Genomic DNA, 21,316 nt, shown 5'->3' with positions numbered 1-21,316 from the left:
AATTAGCTATTTTTGAGATAGCAAACATGCAAAAGATTTCACATGAAGAGCTCCTTGAATTGTCTTGTTTTTTTCTAGAAAAATTAAGAAAGATGTTTGCTTTACAGATGAAAGCCTTTGCACATACAGAGCAAGAAAGCAAAGAAGGTAGAAGTAAACTGCCTTACTTTCAGTTTCAATTATATGATAAATAAAATAATCCTTATTTAAAATAAAATAATTAACAGGTACTCAGATGTAGTTTCCTAGGAAATTGTCTTCTATCCCACACTTCGGCAACTATTCTGATACCCCAATAGACCCTGACACCCTCTTATAACTACACAAGTTAAATTTCTGCAAATAATTTCCATATTATACTGTTATCAACTTTAATATCAAAAAAACTGGTCATTGTAATTTCCCTAATAGTGCTAAAAGAAAGAATACAAAATATTATGCTAATTAATAAATTTTGTTTTAAAAATAAATATTCTAGAATGAACCTTCTTTTCCCAATCACCAAGTAAAGACAGATCCCTAAGGAAGAAAGCTACGCTTCCAAGAGCTTTGTAACTTAAAATCAATAGTCAAAGAATGTATACCCAAGAACAATCACAACTTTTTGGTGACCAAACCAACTGAAATATACATAGTAGTAAACAGCACAGGTATAACTACAGGTCATCTTCTACTTCTCTACTCAGACAAGAATGTTCTAGAATTTTTATAAAAATCTACAATTTTATCTGTCTCATGAAAGCACGGTCTTTACAAGAACAACAAACAAATTAGGTCCACCAGGTATCTAAGAAATCTGACATAGATCAAGAAATCAAGGTAAGATTGTCTAACTTGATTATAGTTAAATCTCAAAAATTTTATATCAAATTATCATTTTTTAAAAATAGATACAAATTAGATTATTCCTATGAAGATCCATAAATGTTTTGCTATTAAGAGGTTTGATCTGTAGGTTGGTTAAATTTTATCTTCACATGCTTGTAGGAATGTCAATACTAAAAATTATTAATGGCTGGGCGCAGTGGCTCACCCCTGTAATCCCAGGACTTTGGGAGGCTAAGGCGGGTTGATCACCTGAGGTCAGTAGTTCAAGACCAGCCTGGCCAACATGGTGAAACCTTGTCTTTACTAAAAACACAAAAATTAGCCAGGAGTAGAGGTGAGCACCTATAATCCCAGCTCCTAGGAAGGCTGAGGCAGGAGAATCACTTGAAGCTGGAAGGTGGAGGTTTCAGTGAGCTGAGATCACGCCACTGCACTCTAGCGTGGGCATCAGAATGAGATTCCATCTCAAAAAACAATAATATTATTAATAAATTGTTGAGATTACAATTTTATTCACACATCTTAAGGAAGAAGCACATAGTTTAATAGAAGTGAATTGATTTCCTTATTTTTTTAAAAAAATTATCATCTCTTAAAGTAGGGGAGAAAGAAGAAAAATTTGTCAAAAATATGAGTTTCCCATTTAATATTGGATCATTGTATATTCTCACTCATTTCACCTGCGACTGACCCTTGTTCATTTTGTTCTGTTACGTCTGTATCATCCTTCTCTTATAAATCCCCAATTAGACTAATATTCAGTACTCCATTTTGGGGAAAAAAGGACAATATTTAGTATTAAAAAGCATGATCTAAAATTATTCTTAGAGTTCTCAGAATAACTAAATAGGACCCCATATTTTCATCAGAATGCGATTTGAACATAAAGGCAAACTATCTTAACCATTACTCAAGTTTCTGAATAGCCTAAAACAAAACAAAACAAACTTAGGGATGGTGTCTAATTTTAATCACTTTCTGCACTGCCATATAAGACATATTAATAGCAACTTTTCATTGGTTCTTGTCTAGAGATCAACTATTTCAAGGCAGAAGGGTTACTTTTAGTAGTCTAGAAAACATATTTTTTTGCTACCTGTAAAAATTTAATCCATAGGCAATTCACACAAACACATTTGCACACCAGTTCAGTCTCCTCTTCAGCTATTTGCCAATTACTTAGAACTTTATTAATAACTGAAATGTGTCTACCACAGAAGAATTGCTATAATAATCATAAAATAAAGGTAAAATAATCATAAAACTAATAAAATTAATATGTTGTAGGAGACACAGGAGATCTGATTAAATATGTTAGAAATGCTAACCACATCCATTTGTAATTGGCAAAGTAAAAGATACCTGTAAACTTGGTTTAAAATTCATATTTAACCCACTCCCTTTTATTTATCTATTTTGGAATACAAACCCTTAAGATTATAGTTTTATTTGTCCTCCCTTTAACCTGTGTAATAATAAGCATATACGAAATGATTGTAACAAAGTAATATTTTTGAGGTTTTAAGGAATAAAAGAAAAGGAATTTCTCATATCTGAGTATGTGCATGTGTATGCACACATACATATAACATTCCTAATTTTTGAATTCATTATGTAAGCTCACATATTGAGAACTTACACATCTTTGCCTTCCTCTTCACTAAAGCAAAACAAATCCGGAAAAACCCCAAAATAGAATTTCCTTTTACCACGAGAGGGAGCTAGAGAATTCTGATCTCTTCCAAGGTCTATAAAACCTGCTTAACTGCTGCTTTATAGACATTCAATTACAACATGGCCATAATACATTAAAGCATTAAAATACACATATATCCCAACATATGCCAAAGCAAGCACTACACTGGTATGCTCTCCAGATGATCACCAACACCAACATCAAATAAACACTTAGGCATCTTCTAGTGGTTTAGATGAGATTTTACTCTTGAGCACTCCTCTCCCCATAGGGCAGCTCTCTTCATAAGGTGATCCCCTTGGAATGGAAAATATCAAGGAGTGTGATAAAATACCTCAGCACTGTTAGTATGACAGGGACAGAGTGAAGTAAGGATTAAGAGAACTGAAATTTATGTAGTTTGGAAAAGTGAAGACTCTGGGGATAAATGTTCAGTCTTTAATACCTTCTAAAGGTAACAATATAAATGAATTAGGGGAATTATTCAGTCTCAGAAAATGGTATAGAAAAGAGCAATGGCCTGAAACTAAGGAAGGAAAAGTTTAGGTTAGACATGAAGAATAAATTAGGAATAATAGTTGGGCGGGAAAGATGTCTGGCAAAGGAAATATCCAAAGCGTAATCACTATATTTGATAATTAATTAAATGAGATATTAGTAAGAATGATGTGAATTCATTAGAAGGGCTAGATTAGATAACTCAAAGTAATTTTTTTCCCTAAGCTCTGACAATCTCTAGGTTTAAGTATATACTTGGGCATTCACAAATGTCTTTCATTGATGATAATGATCATTTGTAGAGAGAACTAGTAATTCTAGTTAACCCTATGTTTTGTTGTTTAAAATAAAATCTGGGGTATTATAATGAGACAACATAATGATAAAATTAACCAAGACAACAATGTCTGTCTTTCAGAGTGTTCTGTGAAAATATACTATATCATATAAGCTATATTCTAACAAAATGGGTCAGCAAATTGGAAAAGGCTTCTATAAGTAAAAACTTCCCATAAAGGAACAATTTCCCTCTAAATCCCAATCCTCTACAACCCAGAGAATCCATTCCATATAATCTTTCTTTCTTGCTAGACCAGTGTATCCAGACTTAAGCTACTTAGGGCCCAACATAAAAAAGGCTGTCACTCAAGAGTTAGAAAGGCAGCCTAGAGCAGAAGTATAATATAGTTTGTAAATTCAACAATCTTCCCCTAGTATGCCATCATATTCTAGATTAAGATGTGCTTCAGCATGGTATTAAACAGTGTTATGAACATTTCTTTTTACTTGAAAAATAAGTTATGACTAATAGAAAAACAAAAACTATCAAAGCAGGAAAAGTTGAATATGTATACTAAGTATTAACACAAACATATACTTGGCCCAAAAAAGTTACTTTATATTTAAACAAAATTCTTTCCTATTAAAGTGAATATGAGATTTTGAGGTAAAAATGGTCAGTGACTTTGGAGCTTGAGGAAGGACAGTCTGGTGTTTAAAATTACACCTGAGAATTCAGACCTCTAGAACTTTAGACTTGATTTTCCTAGGAAAGATAGCCAAACTTGGGGGTCATTCAGTGTTCATCTATAAAGCAGATGCTACATTTAATTGTAATGCATGTATAGATTTAAAGAACAAGGTAATTAAATATGTTGTATAAGATTTTCTAATCAACAGTATGCAAAGATATATAACCCCTCCCCACCTTTGGTTGCTTTATATATCAATCATATATATATATATATATGTGTGTGTGTGTGTGTGTGTGTGTGTGTGTGTGTGTGTGTATAAACATCTTCAAAAATCATACACTAGAACTTCACATTGCCATTAAATTTGTTGACTAGTTTAGAATTTGGAGAGAAACAAAGAATTCTCAAGGCATGATGAAAAAGCTTACTCTCATCTGTCAAGTCACTCATTTAAAAATCAACTATTTTCACTTAAAAATGTCCACTGTTATTTTGCCATGTTTGACCTTTCAAAGAGTGGACTTCTGCTACACTCCCACTCTGGGAAAGATTTCTAAAAACGCTTTGACAAGAACCTAGGTCAAATATTATTTTAACTTTCTTCCGAACTACTGCAAGTCCAACCAATTAGTTGTTTCTGCAAACTCCGTCCCTAATCATCAACACTTGGTTATGTATGCTTAGTTGTGAAGATGCCTGAATCACCGTTTTCAACTAGATTATTTGCTCACTAAGAAATCAAATCTTACTCCTTTTTTGTATCCTCTAAACAGCATCCAAACTCATGATTGAATAAGGACATTCAATATTGGTATTCAATAACTAACTTTTCATTAGTAGTATATTAAAATCTGTAACATGAACAAAAATACCAAAAAATATAATTAATTAGTTCTATGTCAAATCAATTCAGGAGCTTATTGTATGTTATTCATAACTATCATTGTTGGCATTTATGGAGCCTTTTGAAATTCTTTATAAACTATACCACTCCCAAATCATCCTAGGAAAATAATAAGAACATATGTAGGCAAGAGAGACATATGTCTCTGAAGAACGTGACTGAAACTTGCAAGAAATCACCTAGGAGCTAGGGTCAGGCCTTCGACAAAGCTGTTTGGAGGCTGCATTGAAAAGCATCCTGAGATCATGCAGGTGAGAGAATGTATGCAGTGTAAGCCAGGAGAAGTCACTTTCAGAGAGGTGGTCTTGGGTATGGTACTGGCTCTATCACTTGCTAGTTGTAGGATGGAGACACTTGGCATCTTTAAAATTTAGTTTCCTCTTTGCTAAAACAGTGACTAGATTAGGTGATTGCCAAGTCTCTTCCAGCTCTTAAATTCCATGCTTTTATGTAGAATTTAATCCAAATATATGGGTTAAATTTACAAGGAGTTTGTTTTAGTGAAAGAAGCATTATGGAAGATGTCCAGCTATCAACACATGTGAGAGCACTTTACTGGGTACTGGATGAAAATTTAGAGTTAAAACACACACCAACAGCTCAACATACTGTGCTGAAAATGAAAAACTGGTCATTCATAGACAGATAATTGTTATTGTTTTTTAATTCTTCACAAAACATACATAATCCTTGGTAACCATTTGTTTAAGTTATATAAATTACTGTCAACTTGAAAGCCCAGTTTGTCATCTATCTGTGATTTATACCAGACTATATAAATGACATGATGTCTTAGATCTAGTAAGACATTTATCTTCATGAAGGAAGCCACTGTGATCCTGAGTGACAGTTTACTTACCCTTATCACAGTAAACTCAACAGCGAGTCCTTAATTTCTTCCAATGATCTGAAATCTGATGGACTCACCTAAAGCCAACACAAAGTTGCTCAGAAATCCACCAGGCTCATGAAAGTGTGCGTTCTACTGTTGAATTCATTCGTTGGCTCCAAAAATACAGACATGGATATAAGTTTTAAGTTCTTCCAAAAATACAGACATGGATATAAGTTTTAAGTTCTTCCACAGTATGTGCCTCTAAACACACATACGTAACTTTCATTAGTTTTGACAGGAGTCACGTGCCTTTATTAAAGAAAAATATACCTTCTAACTAACAACAAAGATGAAAGCAGTTGTCTAAAGAACAAAAAGAAAATGAGAAAATGCTTGTTTTAATATATGTATGTATGTACATATGTTTATTTACAGACTTATCTATGCAAAGAGACAAGCTGGGTGTGGTGGCTCATGCCTTTAATCCCAGCACTTTGGGAGGCTGAGGTGGGCGGATCAACTGAGGTCAGGAGTTTGAGACCAGCCTGGCCAACATGGTGAAACCCCATCTCTACTAAAAATACAAAAATTAGTGGGTGTGGTGGCAGGAGCCTGTAATCCCAGCTACTCGGGAGGCTGGGGAAGGAGAATCACTTGAACCTGGGAGGCAGGGGTTGCAGTGAGCCGAGATAGCACCACTGTACTCCAGCCTGGGCAACAAGAGTGAACCTCTGTCTCAAAAAAAAAGGGAAAGAGACTATATTGAGTCATTTTCATTATCTTCGTATCATAGAGTATAAGGGAACTAAGAACTCCAAATACGTTAACATAGTTTACAAAGTTTAAAAAAAAATACACACGAAGAAAGTTAACAAGCCTGACCCCATCCCCATCAGTAAGAGGGAAGCAAATAGCTTGCTGTTTTTAAGCCATTAATTCTTTCAATCTACTAGGGTTCTATTTGTGCTAGAATACTACGTATTATTGGTGCTAGGGTACCAGTGACTGAACCTACAATAGGTTTCTAATACTCCAAGTAAAGCAGCCCTAAATTACACATATTTTCCTCCAAAGTTGTCAACAAGATTCCATCTAAGATTTATCCTGATCAATGTCATTTACCTCTAATCCCTGCATCATTAATTCACATACCTCAGTAAACACTGTAAGAAGCTCAGGTTATTTACTCTGTGAAACAATATAATTTATACATTAAGATGAGACCTTACCCCTGACTCAGAACAATGGGGATCTCAAACTGGTTTGTGAACTTTTTTTCATACTCAATGAATAAAGTCTATCAGGGGGTGCTCTCACAGGTTTAGAGGCAAAACCAACTGAATAAGTGGAAGTTCTAGGAATAGGATTTCAGCTCATTAAGAGAAGTCTTTTTAATTAATTAGAGCTCTTTATAAGGACCTAATATAAACTGGTTATTCTAGTTAGAGAAAAAAATTACCTAATAATATGGCCCTAAAAACAAAACAGAACAAAACATAGAAAAAAATGAATACATCTACAATTGCAATTGGAGATTTTAATACAATCCTCTCAGGAGAGAAAAGAAAATCTAGTAACATAAAAGATTTAAAGAATATCATTTATAAAAACAAAGGGTAAGAGTGTAATCAATAAATATTTCCAGAGCGCACACAGCACAGAAGCATAACCTGATCATTACAGCTGCAAAGGAAGTCTCAACGAAGAATCCAAATAATCAAAATAATATACACTGTGCTCTTAGATTAGAATGTAGTAAAATCAGAAGTCAATAACAAAAGAGCAGGTTTTAAAATTCTTGAAACTACAACAAAACAAAAATAAAAACTAGAACAAAAACACAAAAAATGCTGCTAAATTACATAAAGGGTATCATAAAGCAATGATAAAACATTCAGAATAGAACTATGAATGAAAGCAGTACATATCAAATTTTGTGGGATGTAATAAAAGTAGCATTTAGAGTATAATTTTTAGGTGTGAATAAATTTATTTTAAAAATCAACATTATATCCAGTGGAAAAAAGAAATAAGGAAAATGAGTTGTAAAGCCCATAAGAGTAGATGTCTACAGAGGACGAACATCCACCTCAGCAGAACTCTTCAAAAAGCAGTGGCTTTGAAATCTACTGGAACTATAGTCCCTCATGTAGATTAGATGTGTCACCTTTGGCCATGTCAATTAATTTCTCTAAGCCTGATTTCTTTACCTGTAAATGGGTAACAGTGTTGTCCTCTATGAGCTGCTTTGAGAATTAAATGAGATAACCCACAGAAAGCTCTTAGTAGAGCATAGTAAACATTCAATAAATGGTTCCTATTAGCAGATGACTTTATAATCCCAACTCCTAGATTACATGATGCTAGTACTTTGGTATCATATAATTTAAGACAAACTTGAACTCCAGCCACAAAAATATAATCAATAAATTAAACCTTCATTTTAACTTCAGAATACTAAATAGTTTGTTTAAAATAGATTCATATTGGCCGGTTGCAGTGGCTCACGACTGTAATCCCAGCACTTTGGGAGGCCAAGGCAGGCGGATCATGAAGTCAAGAGATCAAGATCATTCTCGCCAACATGGTGAAACCCTAAAATACAAAAATCAGCCAGGAGTGTTGGCGCGCACCTGTGGTCCCAGCTATCGAGAGGCTGAGGTGGAAGAATTGCTTGAACTCAGGAGGTAAAGGCTGCAGTGAGCCAAGATGGTACCTCTGCACTCCAGCCTGGAGACAGAGCAAGACTCTGTCTCAAAGAAAAGAAAAGAAAAGAAAACAGATTCGTATCTAATGTATTCTTCCCACTATTACATAATTAAAACCCGGCCGGGAGCAGTGGCTCATGCCTGTAATCCCAGCACTTCAGGAGGCTGAGGTGGGTGGATCACCTGAGGTCAGGAGTTCAAGACCAGTCTGGCCAACAGGATGAAACCCTGTCCCTACTAATAATACACAAATTAGCCAGGTGTCATGGTACATATCTGCAATCCCAGCTACTCGGGAGGCTGAGGCAGGAGAATTGCTTGAACCCAGGAGGCAGAGGTTGCAGTGAGCTGAGATTGCATCGCACTCCAGCCTGGGTGACAAGAGTGAAACTGTCTCAAAAAATAAAAATAAATAAAAATAAAAAACCCACAATGATCAACAAAAGCTAGTCTATTATTATTCATAATCTTAAATCCAAATTTGACTTGTATTTCAGAGCTAAAATGAAGACAAAATGTCCTTAAAATAGTACTGTAAAAAAGTATTCTTTTTATTTCCAGAATATTCTCTATATTTTTTAATGTACTTTTCAGAAATGGCATAAAGTTGAAAATAGCTACTATTGGTACTTTAACATGTTTGCAATTTCTTTTAAATCAACAAGCATATAATAAAATCAATCAACAACAGGCTCTTTGGTTATTCATTACTACTCTTTCCAATAATAGTTACAGATCTTTCCTTTTCCAATTGTTTCTCATTTTGCTGAAGAATAAGAATCTTCTCTAACCTTCAACATCCTGATGTACAAAGAAGCTCTAAAATATTCTCACTTCTATCCAGATTTAATTGTTCAATATCCATTCACTCTGTTCTTTAATTAGAATGTAATCATTTATAACAAATCATATATGATCATAGATTTTAGGTTTCTTCTAAAGTAATTTTATTTTTTCTCTTTCTTCCAGAAGGAGTCACTACACCCTGCTTATAGAATAATCACTTTCCCTAATCCACTTTTAAAAATAATGTACGTACACAGGGATTCTTCATTACTCTAACAAAGTAAGTTTATAAATACATTAAAATCCACTGTATATTTCAGACACTGAAAACAATCAGATCTTGAGCTTTGTAGATGCCTGGCTCTCATACTAAGTATTGTGGTCAATGTTTCCAACTACATTTTTTTCCTTCCATACGGTAAAAACTATGCATTTAGAAATCTAAATGTTATTACTTTCAGTAAGTTTTCATTCCTGATGTTGGGGCTGTGCTCTTCTGGGTATCTCTCTCTGCCTTCAAATTATGGGCATTTCCAAAGGAAAAGGAGACAGAATTGTAATTAGGTAGCCATGTGCTTTCATTTTTATGCATGGGTTAGCCTGTAACCTTGGTTTTCACTTTTTGCAGTGTACCTGGCCAGTTTCTATATTCTTCCAGAATTTTTTGTAGTTTTCACAAAGTCATGACCTAAAGACGATATGCACCATGGTTATTACCTCTCGTCACCAAAGTTATGGGTGGATGGGCCAGACTGTGTATCCTTTTATAATGGTAAGCCCAGGATACTGCTCTGGCTGGCAGTGGAAGACAAAATATCTTAAATATTTTCACATTTTCTAATGAAGATAGAATTCCAAAAGCCTAAAATAACTGTCATTACAAAGAAGGCTAAAGAGGAATATCTTTTCCTTGTAAATAATTGACTTAGCTATCTATGAAGATACTAACTTTACATTTATTTATTTGTCTACTTATTAATAGTTTTCCCAGTGAGATGGTAAGCTCCATGATGGCAGGGACTGTATCTGCTTTCTCATTGCATTTTTCACCTGCAGCTTAACACAGTGTCTTGGTGTTGTTACCTAAGAATCTTTTTTTTTTTTTTAATTATTATACTTTAAGTTCTGGGGTACATGTGCAGAATGTGCAGGTTTGTTACTTAGGTAAACATGTGCCATAGTTGTTTGCTGCACCTATCAACCTGTCACCTACATTAGGTATTTCTCCTAATGCTATCCCTCCCCTAGTCCCCCACCTCCCAACAGGCCTCTGTGTATGAAGTTCCCCTCCCTGTGTCCATGTGTTCTCATTGTTCAACTCCCACTTATGAGTGAGAACATGTGGTGTGTGGTTTTCTGTTCTTGTGTTAGTTTGCTGACAATTATTGTGGCAATGTTCACAATAACAAAGACTTGGAACCAACCGAAATGCCCATCAAAGATAGACTAGACAAAGAAAATGTGGCACATACACACAATGGAATACTATGCAGCCATAAAAAGAATGAGTTCATGTCCTTTGCAGAGACATGGATGGAGCTGGAAACCTAAAAATCTTTAAATAAATATTTGTTTTAAAAAAATGACTAAGTAGAGGCCAGATGCAGTGGCTCACGCCTGTAATCCCAACACTTTGGGAGGCCAAGGAGGGCAGATCACGAGGTCAGGAGTTCAAGACCAGCTTAGCCAAGGAGGGCAGATCACAAGGTCAGGAGTTCAAGACCAGCCTAGGTTTCACCACATGGTGAAACCCTGTCTCTACTAAAAATACAAAAATTAGCTGAGCATGGTGGCACGTTCCTGTAATCCCAGCTACTCTGGAGGCTGAGACAGGAGAACTGCTTGAACTGGAACCCGGGAGGTGGAGGTTACAGTGAGCTGAGATCATGCCACTGCACTCCAACTTGGGCTACAGGGTGAGACTCCGTCTCAAAAAAAAAAAAAAAAAAAGAATAAGTGGCATATCAAGTGTTACCATTCTCTATAATAGTAAAATCTATTTATTTATTTATTTATTTATTTATTTATTTAAATTTTATTTTATTTTATTGCATTTTAGGTTTCGGGGTACATGTGATGAACATGCAAGATTGTTGCATAGGTACACACATGGCAGTGTGGTTTGCTGCCTTCCGTCCCCTCACCTGTATCTGTCATTTCTCCCCATGCTATCTCTTCCCACTTCCCTACCTAAATCTATTTAAATAGGATATAGAGATTACTCAAAATTTTGACACCTTTATAACTTTCTCTTTAATTTCACAGGAAATGTATATAACTTTAGTTTTCAGAGGATGAAAATGAACATTTATTGTGCCTGTTATGCATTAGGCACTCAGGCACTGTGCTAGACTCAATGCTTTGCAGAAACTCACATTTAAACAGTATCACATCATCCTACAATCAAGCTTTTAACACATAAATAGGTCTATTCCTACCTCTACCATTGACTATGTTACTTTGGGAATTCTTTTAATTTCATGCACAGAACTAAAAACATAAATCTATTGAGTAAGAATTTAATATTACTAAAATAATTAACTCCTCTCTCATGAGGAACTGTTATAGAAGAAAGTTTTCCATTTTGAAGTTTCCCAGATTTACCTCTTTCAACACAAATGTTTTTCTTAAATTTCAACTATTTTAATGAAAATATTTTTAAACATTTTTTATCTGTACAGCCTTAGCCAAAATGTTTGGAGTATGAGTCTATTTTTTTGGATACCTCAGATAAGGATAGTAGAGTGGTTAAGGGCAGAGGTTTTAGAACCAGACTACGTAGGTGTAAATCCTGGCACTACTACTTACTAGCTATGTTATTTTAGTTAAGTTAACTTCCCTGAGGCTGTTCTCTTGTCTGTAAAATAAGGATAATCCTAATATCTACAATTTAGGGCTGTCTTGAGGATTAAATAATGACATATGCAGAGTGCTTACAACACAGATGATGCAAGGCAAATAGTACATGCTCAATAAATACTAGCTTAAAAAGTTTTAATTTATTAAGGTATTGAGCTCTTAGGTGAGCATGCACTCTTTTCCTCTATCATACAAAATAACCCCAAACTGCTACTTTTTTTTTTTTTTGAGTTGAAGTCTCTCTCTGTCACCCAGGCTGGAGTGCAATGGTGTGCTCTTGGCTCACTGCAACCTCTGCCTCCCGGATTCAAGCAATTCTCCTGCCTGAGCCTTCTCAGTAGCTGGGATTACAGGCATGTGCCAACGTGCCCAGCTAATTTTTGTATTTTTAGTAGAGATGGGGTTTCTCCATGTTGGTCAGGTTGGCCTCGAACTCCCAACCTCTGTGATCTGCCCACCTCGGCTTCCCAAAGTTCTGGGATTACAGGCATGAACCACTGTGCCCGGCCCCAAACTGCTTTTTTTAAAAAAATTATTCTTATATAAATTGTATTTATAGATTTTGTTTTCTATGTAAAGTTTTGTTCTTCGGTTTGTTACCTCAATCTTATTTGTTAATTGATGCCTTTATAGTACCCCTTCTTCTAATTTGAAGCTTTACTGTGGGCTGAGAAACCAAAACACTGTATTCATAAGAAATTTGTAAAAATATTCCGGCTGGGCGCAGTGGCTCACACCTATAATCCCAGCACTTTGGGAGGCCACGGCAGGCAGATCACAAGGTCAAGAGATCGAGACCATCCTGGCCAACATGGCGAAACCTCATCTCTACTAAAAATACAAAAAAAAAAAAAAAAGCCAGGTGTGGTGGTGGATGCCTATAGTCCCAGCTACTTGGGAGGCTGAGGCAGGAGAATTGTTTGAAACCAGAAAACGGAGGTTAGAGTGAGCCGGGATCAAGCCACTGCACTCCAGCCTGGTGACAGAACAAGACTCTATCTCAAAGAAAAAAAAAAATTGTAAAAAGATTCCTCAGCAAGGGCCTCGGGGTTTCTTCCAAGAATAAGGTACATAAGTTACATCTATTTCTACTTAGAGGCCTTTCTGGATTACTTATTGTGTTCTCAGTTATTTTTGTGAAAGTTGGAAATACCAAAAAAGTAACCTAAGGATTAATGAGGCACTATTGTTTTAATTCTGTCAAGCATTAGATTAATCAAGAACAAGTGAAAGGTTGATTTCTTCATGTTTTACACTGTTAATCTTCTACAATTATTAATCAGCTACCAATGTAATTATTAAACTTTCAATCTGAACAATGTTTTTAGTGTAATACTGAACGAATACACACATTCTATATTACAAACCCCATCTTAAAACTTGGGTATTACTAATTGTGCTATTATACAAAGCCCAAGCAAAATAAAATGTTTCTGTGTGACTCAACCCACAGTTCTTATGTGGAAGTTATCAAGTCAATGAAAGGGAAAAAACATGAATCACCAAAAGGGCTAAATGAAATAACAATCCATGGATAAAGTAAAAAGAGAGGGTAAAACAAATGATAAGCTCTTGAAATATAAATAAAAAGAAATGGAAAGATTACTAATAAGTAAGGAATAATTTGCAAACTTTATTCCCAATCCCTAAGTGAATAATGTGTTTCCAATTTAATGTTCAGTTTAGTAGCATCTCTACCTTTTAACCCTAATGGAAAGGCAGGAGAGAAACTCTGATTAAAAAAAAACAAAACCATGTGCATTCATGATGATGAAACCTTCTGCTCAAGTAGCCACATGCCAGAAGAGGCACAGAGGATCCAACACACTTGGGAAATCTGGGCCTGAGCCAGAAACTGGCAGCCATCAGCCCCAAATATTTATATTTTATGTCTTATTTTAAAAATGTATATGTATTTTGCATTTTACTCTGTTATGTACTATGGAATTTTGAATACAAAAATAATGTTTCTAGAAATTGAATTATTTAACTTCTCCCATTCCCAAATATACAAGTAAAATTGATGCTCCAGGAAGATTTGCACTGTGGTTCTTGTGGCTTTGCCTTCCCCTTGAACAATACCAATATGGTCAGCAGTATGTGAGAAGCACAGGTGAAATAATACCTTATATAATATGATGAGCTCAAGAGTCTCAAATGATCCACAAAAAATTAATGATCCAATAATCATTAAATAAATGCTTCAATTCTCATGTAACTCAGTGAAGCTAAGAAATCCAAAATAATGATAAAAACTAGACCCTGAAATCTTAAAATGCCCTCTTAGCTTTTGAGCTACAGTTTTTATAAAAAGATCAATAACGATGTCTTCCTGTTCCAATATAGCATTAGTGTTTTCCTAAATACATTAACTTCAGAAGTACTGAATTACCAAGAAGGATCAGCACCGCAATAAAACAAATAGTTGTCCTTAGCAAACTAGTGATTTGCAGTACAGAGAACCCACTAAAGGTTGCTGGATACACAACAACAAAAGGCAAAGATGTCAGGATAAAAGATAATAAAGCATGGTGGTCACCCAAAATCCAGAAGGATAACACTCACCCTCATCCTGATAATCTGACAAAAAGGGTGCATCAGATGTAAGGGACAGGCCAGGAGTCCCACTGTGATTATCATCAGAGCTGTCCTGTCCAAGGTCTCCCCCTGAGGGACAAAAAAGAGAGAAAATAAGGTCATGCTTTGGACATCTTTATAAAAGCATAATAGATCTCTTCCAGTATTTGAAAAAAAAAAAAAAAAAAAGATGTATCTTACTCTATGATGAACATGGCCACTGTCCATTAACATATGGGAAACAGATAAATAAGTTCAAGAACCAACTTACCTGGATGAAAAATTTTCCACTCAAATAACTCTCTCACTAAAACTTAGGAACTGTTAGCTTAGAGTGGGAATACCTTTTGCCACCAAAAAGAAACTTGTCTATCATACTTAAAATAAAAACGGAGCTATATAGATTTATATTTGGCCAGGTGCGGTGGCTCACACCTGTAATCCCAGCAGTTTGGGCGACCAAGGTGGGCAGATCACCTGAGGTCAGGAGTTTGAGATCAGCCTGGCCAATATGGTGAAACCCCATCTCCACTAAAAATATGAAAATTAGCCGGGCATGGTGGTGGGCGCCTGTAATCCCAGCTACTCCAGAGGCTGGGGCAGGAGAATCACTTGAACCCTGGAGGTAAAAGTTGCAGTGAGCCGAGATCGAGCCATTGCACTCCAGCCTGGGTGACAAGAATAAGACTCCATCTCAAAAAAAAAAAAAAAAAAAAAAAAAAAAGAATTAAATTTGTGTTCATATATATGATGTCTCCAATAATTACAACCTTTACCCCGCATGACTTTATTTCCAAATAAAATAGGACCGACCCAAAGGTTTAACCTTCTATACATAATATAACATAGTAAGGTCAATAGTCTTCCTCTGAAAAGTAACAGAAGTATTGTAAAAATAGAGATAACTAGACTTTGCTGGACTGTATTCCTATTTGTTCTGTAACATTAACAAAGTTCTTTCTTTGTAATTCTAGTTTACAGCCTAGGCAACCGACCTCTCAGGAATTCTAAAAGCCCTAAGAAGATAATATTTGTTCTGTAAAATGCCTTTGATGGCTTTGATAAAAGATAATGTATATACAACACTGAATTATGCAATTAATGCTAATCTCTTTTGTGTGTTTTCAACATACATTGGATTGTATTTTGTAGAAGTGGCCGATGTTATTATGATACTTTAAAAGGTTCAGACAGAAGATGTTAGCTCATTCAGAAACCGGAAGAAAAGGCTCTGTATTGCAAATGGCTTTCCTTAAAATCCCCCAAACAGAGGGACTGTCTGCTGATAAAAGGAAACCAACAGCTGCTTAGTTCATTTCACAAACACGAAAATAGAATTTTCAACTGAATTTAATATTATCTCAAACACTAATTTCCAAAGGAAATCACCAATGCTAATCTCAGTAAATACTGCAGAGTTTTGGCCTTGGATTTCAACTAGGGAGCTGTGAAACCAAACAACCTACATAGAATCTGTATTGCCTCACTTTAAAGGTTTATTTCCTATAATTAAACTAGAAAGCTAGGGAGGTTATAAAATGATAAAAAGAGAATGGCTGCAGCCTTCTCTTTCCATAAATTAGATAATCATATCTAGACTCTTCTTCAAATGCTGTGTGGTAGGTAGATGTCCATACTGAGTTGAACACCTACAAATACAGGATTTTAGAAATAAACTGTAGAGTTTATTACGGAAAAGAAAAATAAAATTTTAGAAAACTCACACAACAAGTCATTGGCCGAAGCCAGAATAAATACTCTCCTTTATTAGTTTACTTATCAGGATACAACGTTTATAGCTATGCTTAGAGCATTGCTGTATAATTTCCATGATAACCAGAAAAATTCTTACATACTGGTCTGAGGATTAAAATGCTCAAATTTTACAAAAGTCCACTAAAATTATATTATCAACACATTCTAAATGGACTGCCTGGCTAGTAACCTGAAAGTGAGCTGCAAGGTTAAACTGAATTTTTATTTTAAGCCAAATAAAAATCCCTAAAAAGAAAAAAAAGTACTTGAATTGCTAAGTAACATGTAACTTTTGTAGAATATACTGAACATTATTTATAAACTATTATTCTGGACTCAGTTTTCTGCTTGCTTCAGAAATGTGGCAAATCTACCATTAAAGAAAAAGAACCCAGCCAGGTGCAGTGGCTCACGCCTGTAATCCCAACACTTTGGGAGGGTGAGACAGGAGGATGGCTTGAGTCTAGGAGTTCAAGGCCAGCCTGGGCAACATGGTGAAACCCCATCTCTATGAAAAGTACAAAAATTACCTGGCACAGTGGCTCGTGCCTGTGGTACCAGCTACTTGAGAGGCTGAGAAGGAAGGATTGTTTGAGCCAAGGAGGTAAAAGCTGCAGTGAGCCATGATTGTGCCACTACACTCCAACCTAGACAACAGAGTAAGCCCTGTCTCTGAGAAAGAAAAAGAAAGAAAAGAAAAGAAAAGAAAGAAAAAGAAAAAGAGAATATGCTCACATTCTAAGCTTTTTAAAAAACATGCAGATCAGGAAAGGCTTTTGTTGTGTTGGTGGTTTTTTTTTAGGTTAACTTCTTATTTTGGAATAATTGTAGATTTATGTAAGTGTTACAAAAATAGTACAGAGTTTCTACATACCCTTCACCCAGTTTCCCCCAATGTTAACTTCTTACATAATTGAGGTCTAGCTGCCCAAACCAATAAATCAACATTGGTATATTGCTATTAACTAAACTACAGACTCTATTTGGATTTCACAAGTTTTTTACTAATGTCCTTTTTCTGTTTTAGGATCCAATCCAGGGTATCACACTGCCTTCACAACCTCCGTTTTTAAAGTCTTACCCAAAACCCCTGCCTGGATTTGGCACTTGCTTTCCTAACTTCAGATGGAAAAGTCACTTCCACATGATTCCTATGGTTTCTGACTATAGTCACCCAAGGTGTGCTTTCAACAGCCACCCTGGTGTCAAATATGAGACCATTCTTCTGTAAAGTATACAACGACAAAGAAATACAACTCAATGCTGCAAAACAGAGCCTAGGCCAAATGGTTGTACAAATGGTTTTGGTGGGGGAACATTTAAAAATAAGCTTTACACCCAAGAGCAATTAGTTCCTGATGATGGAGATGTTGTTATAAGTGTTTTTAGTGTCATATCAAGTGACCCAGTTCCCTCGGGCACACGCAGAAACAAGGTTATAACACTACATAAATAGACACTCCCGTGTAATTGAAATGATTACAACTACTCGGGATGCATGGGTGAAAAGTTTTATAGAAGAATAGCAATTACTGTGGTCATTTTGGATTTGTTTAAGAACATCATTTTTCTTTAAAACATAACTGCGCATGTTCTCTGGATTTGCCCATAGTTCTGACAATCGCAGTTCCAAGTGGCCACAACCGTAATCCAGTGGGATCAGACATAAATGATCACAAACTATAGTGACAGACATTTCCACTCAGCAGCTCTACAATTAGGGCTTAGAACTCCATCTGCTTAGAGTGGCTTTCTCACAAGCAAGATCCCTTGCCACTGGAGACACACTTTCACACTGCAACTCCCTCAGAATCAATATATTTCTATACAGATAGATATTCTAACACACTGTATCTCTATTAATCACATCCACTACCTTCAGTCCTTTCTCTTCGTATTTCTAAACAAGATCTGGTGGAACTATATCAAGGGTTCACCTGCTATTAGTAGGTAATTTGCTCCTGTAGCCTAAGTGTCATAAGAATTGGGCACTAGATACACTCCTTAGTATACTCAATGGCAGGTTCTCCACCAAGTACGTGCTGAGGGGCCCATAAGCGGGATGATTTCTCTATTGTTCTTTTCTGAGAGTCAAACTCAATTTCATTCATGCTCCATAGAGTGATAAGTTGGGAATTTCTGAGGGTTGGAGCAGAAAGATGAAGCAGCTTTGTGTCAGGTATAAGGTAATTATTTGCTAGGGTTTCTGTGCTATTTGTTTTTATTCCCTGTGTTTTCATTAACAGTTAATGAGTTTTCCCCCTTAATTCTGAAACAATAGGTTTGGCCACTAGAAGTTGGCTTTTTCTGCTACAGATTCAACCAGCTGTTGCTGCTCCATAAACTTTATGGAGAAGTGAATTAAACTGCTAAAACTTTCATTTACTAATTCAATTCCAAATAAAACAGGGAGAAAAATGAACCATGATGATGTTCCCCTTGTAACTATTTTAGTTCACAGCAAATCCGTTTAGTCCTGAACTTGCAGGTACTATTCTGGGACCAAAAAAGGCCATAATGACAATTTTACCAGAGAAATGAGAAATAAATTAAAAAAGACAGAAAATGGTTTAAGCATTAAAAAAATGAGAGAATAATAAATAACAGCAAAAACATATATGCTTGCTTATTCAATATGTAAAAGCTTGATTTTTTATGTTAGTCTATATCTTTTATTTCTCTTCAAATTAATTATGAACTATATTAGAAAGACTATTCTTCATAATAAACCTTTATAATAAAACTATTTTAATTTCGTGAATAAGACTCTATTCACATCTGTAACCATTTGTTTATATGGTGTGGTTAAAAACCAGGGTTTGCCATTACTTCACCAAGTAACTTTGGATTATATAAGAAAATTGAGATTCATTTAAAATTGAAAGTTTTAAAATTATCATTGTTGTTGTTGGAAGGGAACACACGACTTCCTATTCTATTTAATATTGAAGAACCCATGAGAAATAGAGCTCCCTCTTTAAACTAATACATTCTTACTAAAATGCGATAAATAAAGCTCCCTAATCCAAATCCAGTTTGTTTCCATGCTTGACAGCATTAATATTGCCAGATTTTCTGGGCCAATTTAACAGTAATGCAGCTCCCAAAGCTGAACTATAGTAAGATTAGCAAAACTGCAGCTTATTGTTCCTTATTATAACCACTCAACTAAGTTATTGAATCTAACACCAACTAAATAAATATGTTGGGTACAGATGTGACCATATATACGAAATGTTACTCACATGTAAATACATTAGCACATTCGCTGCACCAAAACTAAAATTCTGTCAATGCTTCCATTATAAATTACATACCAGTTTGCACATACTCATGCTTTAGAAAATGTACTATGTTTTCCAGAGAACACCTTAGAGGCTTCAGCAATTTCTAAATATCCATTTGGATCTGCGTGGTTAGTTCTTGTGATTAATCCATGTACAGTGAAGGTCTCAAATTCTTCACCGTTCTGTAGAGTCTGACTTTCTGCCCATCTCCTTTTTTTCCCCCTTACTACGTCTATCCATAACTCAATGTATAAATATTCCTTTTCCCCTCCTCCAAGGCCCTGGCAGTGAGTATAATGGTACAGAATGTCATTAAATCTACAGAATAAATGATAGGTCAGGTAAAGAAATTTTCCATTTATCATTATTTTAAAAAGTTGTTCCAATTGGATCTCAAATGTACAAGAAGTAAAGTGAGCCTAAGACTAGTTTTTAGCTTAGAATGCTCTTTGCTAATTATGTGATCATATTAAGAATAACAGCCTTCTTAAGAACCTTTAGAGATGGCCTGGCATGGTGGCTTATGCTTGTAATCTCAGCACTTTGGGAGGCTGAGGCGGGAGGACCACGAGGTCAGGAGTTCGAGATCAGCCTGGCTAACACAGTGAAACCCAGACTCTACTAAACATACAAAAATTAGCTGGGTGCGGTGGCGGGTGCCTGTAATCCCAGCTACTCAGGAGGCTGAGGTAGGAGAATCGCTTGCACCTGGGAAGCAGAGGTTGCAGTGAACTGAGTTCACGCCACTGCACTCCAGCCTGGGCAAAAGAGCTAGACTCTGTCTCAAAAAAAAAAAAAAAAAAAAAAGACCCTTTAGAGATAACATTTGAGGAGAGTAGCATAGTCTAAATGATCACAAATGGAGCCAAATTGATTAGACACACTTAATACAATCACTATAACAACACCTGTGAATCCAACAACCAAAAGGGCAGCATAGCTTTATGATATTCTCAGAATTAACTACCTCTGTCAGTGGTGGATTGGACAGGAAAATGTCAGTGGGAGCTAATTGAAAAGTTATTTTTTGTCTTTTTTCCCTCAAAAAAAATGGCCCTTTGTAATGCAGTTTTAAATTTTGACCAGTAGGGTGAGCTGCAGTGTGTAGCATCGTCCTAGTTCTTCAAAAAAGAAAAAGAAAAAAGAAAACAGAGAAAAAAAAAATGTAGCCACTTTGTGAACCTTTCTTCTCCTCTCCCACCCTCTAAGAAAATGCTGGGAGTTTTAACCCTTCTTAGGTTTCACATAAAGGTATAACTCCTGGATGTTAACAAACTGGAGGTCTGGCAGCGACAAATATAAACCAGATAATTGTATATGTGACAACTCACACTTCATAAAGCAAATTACAGCCTGTCAGCAGTCATTCTAGCTTCACACTAACACATTCCAGCTACCACTGGTATTGTTCAACTGGTACTAAAATGGAACCTGCTGAGTGGGAATATTTTCAACAGTAATAAGATTCTGACAGAATTCAAAATATATAAACCTAGGTATTTGGTAGTATGTGGATAAATATATTGTAAAATGAATGTATTTATCATATAGCAACCAGGCAATCATAGCCTGGAATTATTGGCTCAAAGTTCTGTTTTCTTTGGGCCAC

General features: G+C 35.6%; 1 protein-coding gene across 4 annotated transcripts in view; it reads right to left on the bottom strand.

Moving 5' to 3' along the window:
* The window catches only part of SKAP1 (src kinase associated phosphoprotein 1), a 313,962-nt gene that overhangs the window by 210,125 nt on the left and 82,521 nt on the right, over positions 1–21,316 (bottom strand). For all 4 annotated transcript variants that reach the window (XM_039476898.2, XM_039476899.2, XM_039476900.2 and 1 more), the window contains exon 4: positions 14,654–14,755. In XM_039476898.2, coding sequence (XP_039332832.1) covers positions 14,654–14,755 — 102 coding nt within the window. The remainder of the gene's footprint in view (positions 1–14,653; positions 14,756–21,316) is intronic.

Source organism: Saimiri boliviensis, chromosome 17 (genome assembly GCF_048565385.1).
Source record: "Saimiri boliviensis isolate mSaiBol1 chromosome 17, mSaiBol1.pri, whole genome shotgun sequence".
In the NCBI taxonomy this organism is placed as follows: Eukaryota; Metazoa; Chordata; class Mammalia; order Primates; family Cebidae; genus Saimiri; species Saimiri boliviensis.
The sequence above is the reverse complement of the archived record's forward strand: the minus strand, read 5'-3'. Positions and strand labels throughout refer to the sequence as shown.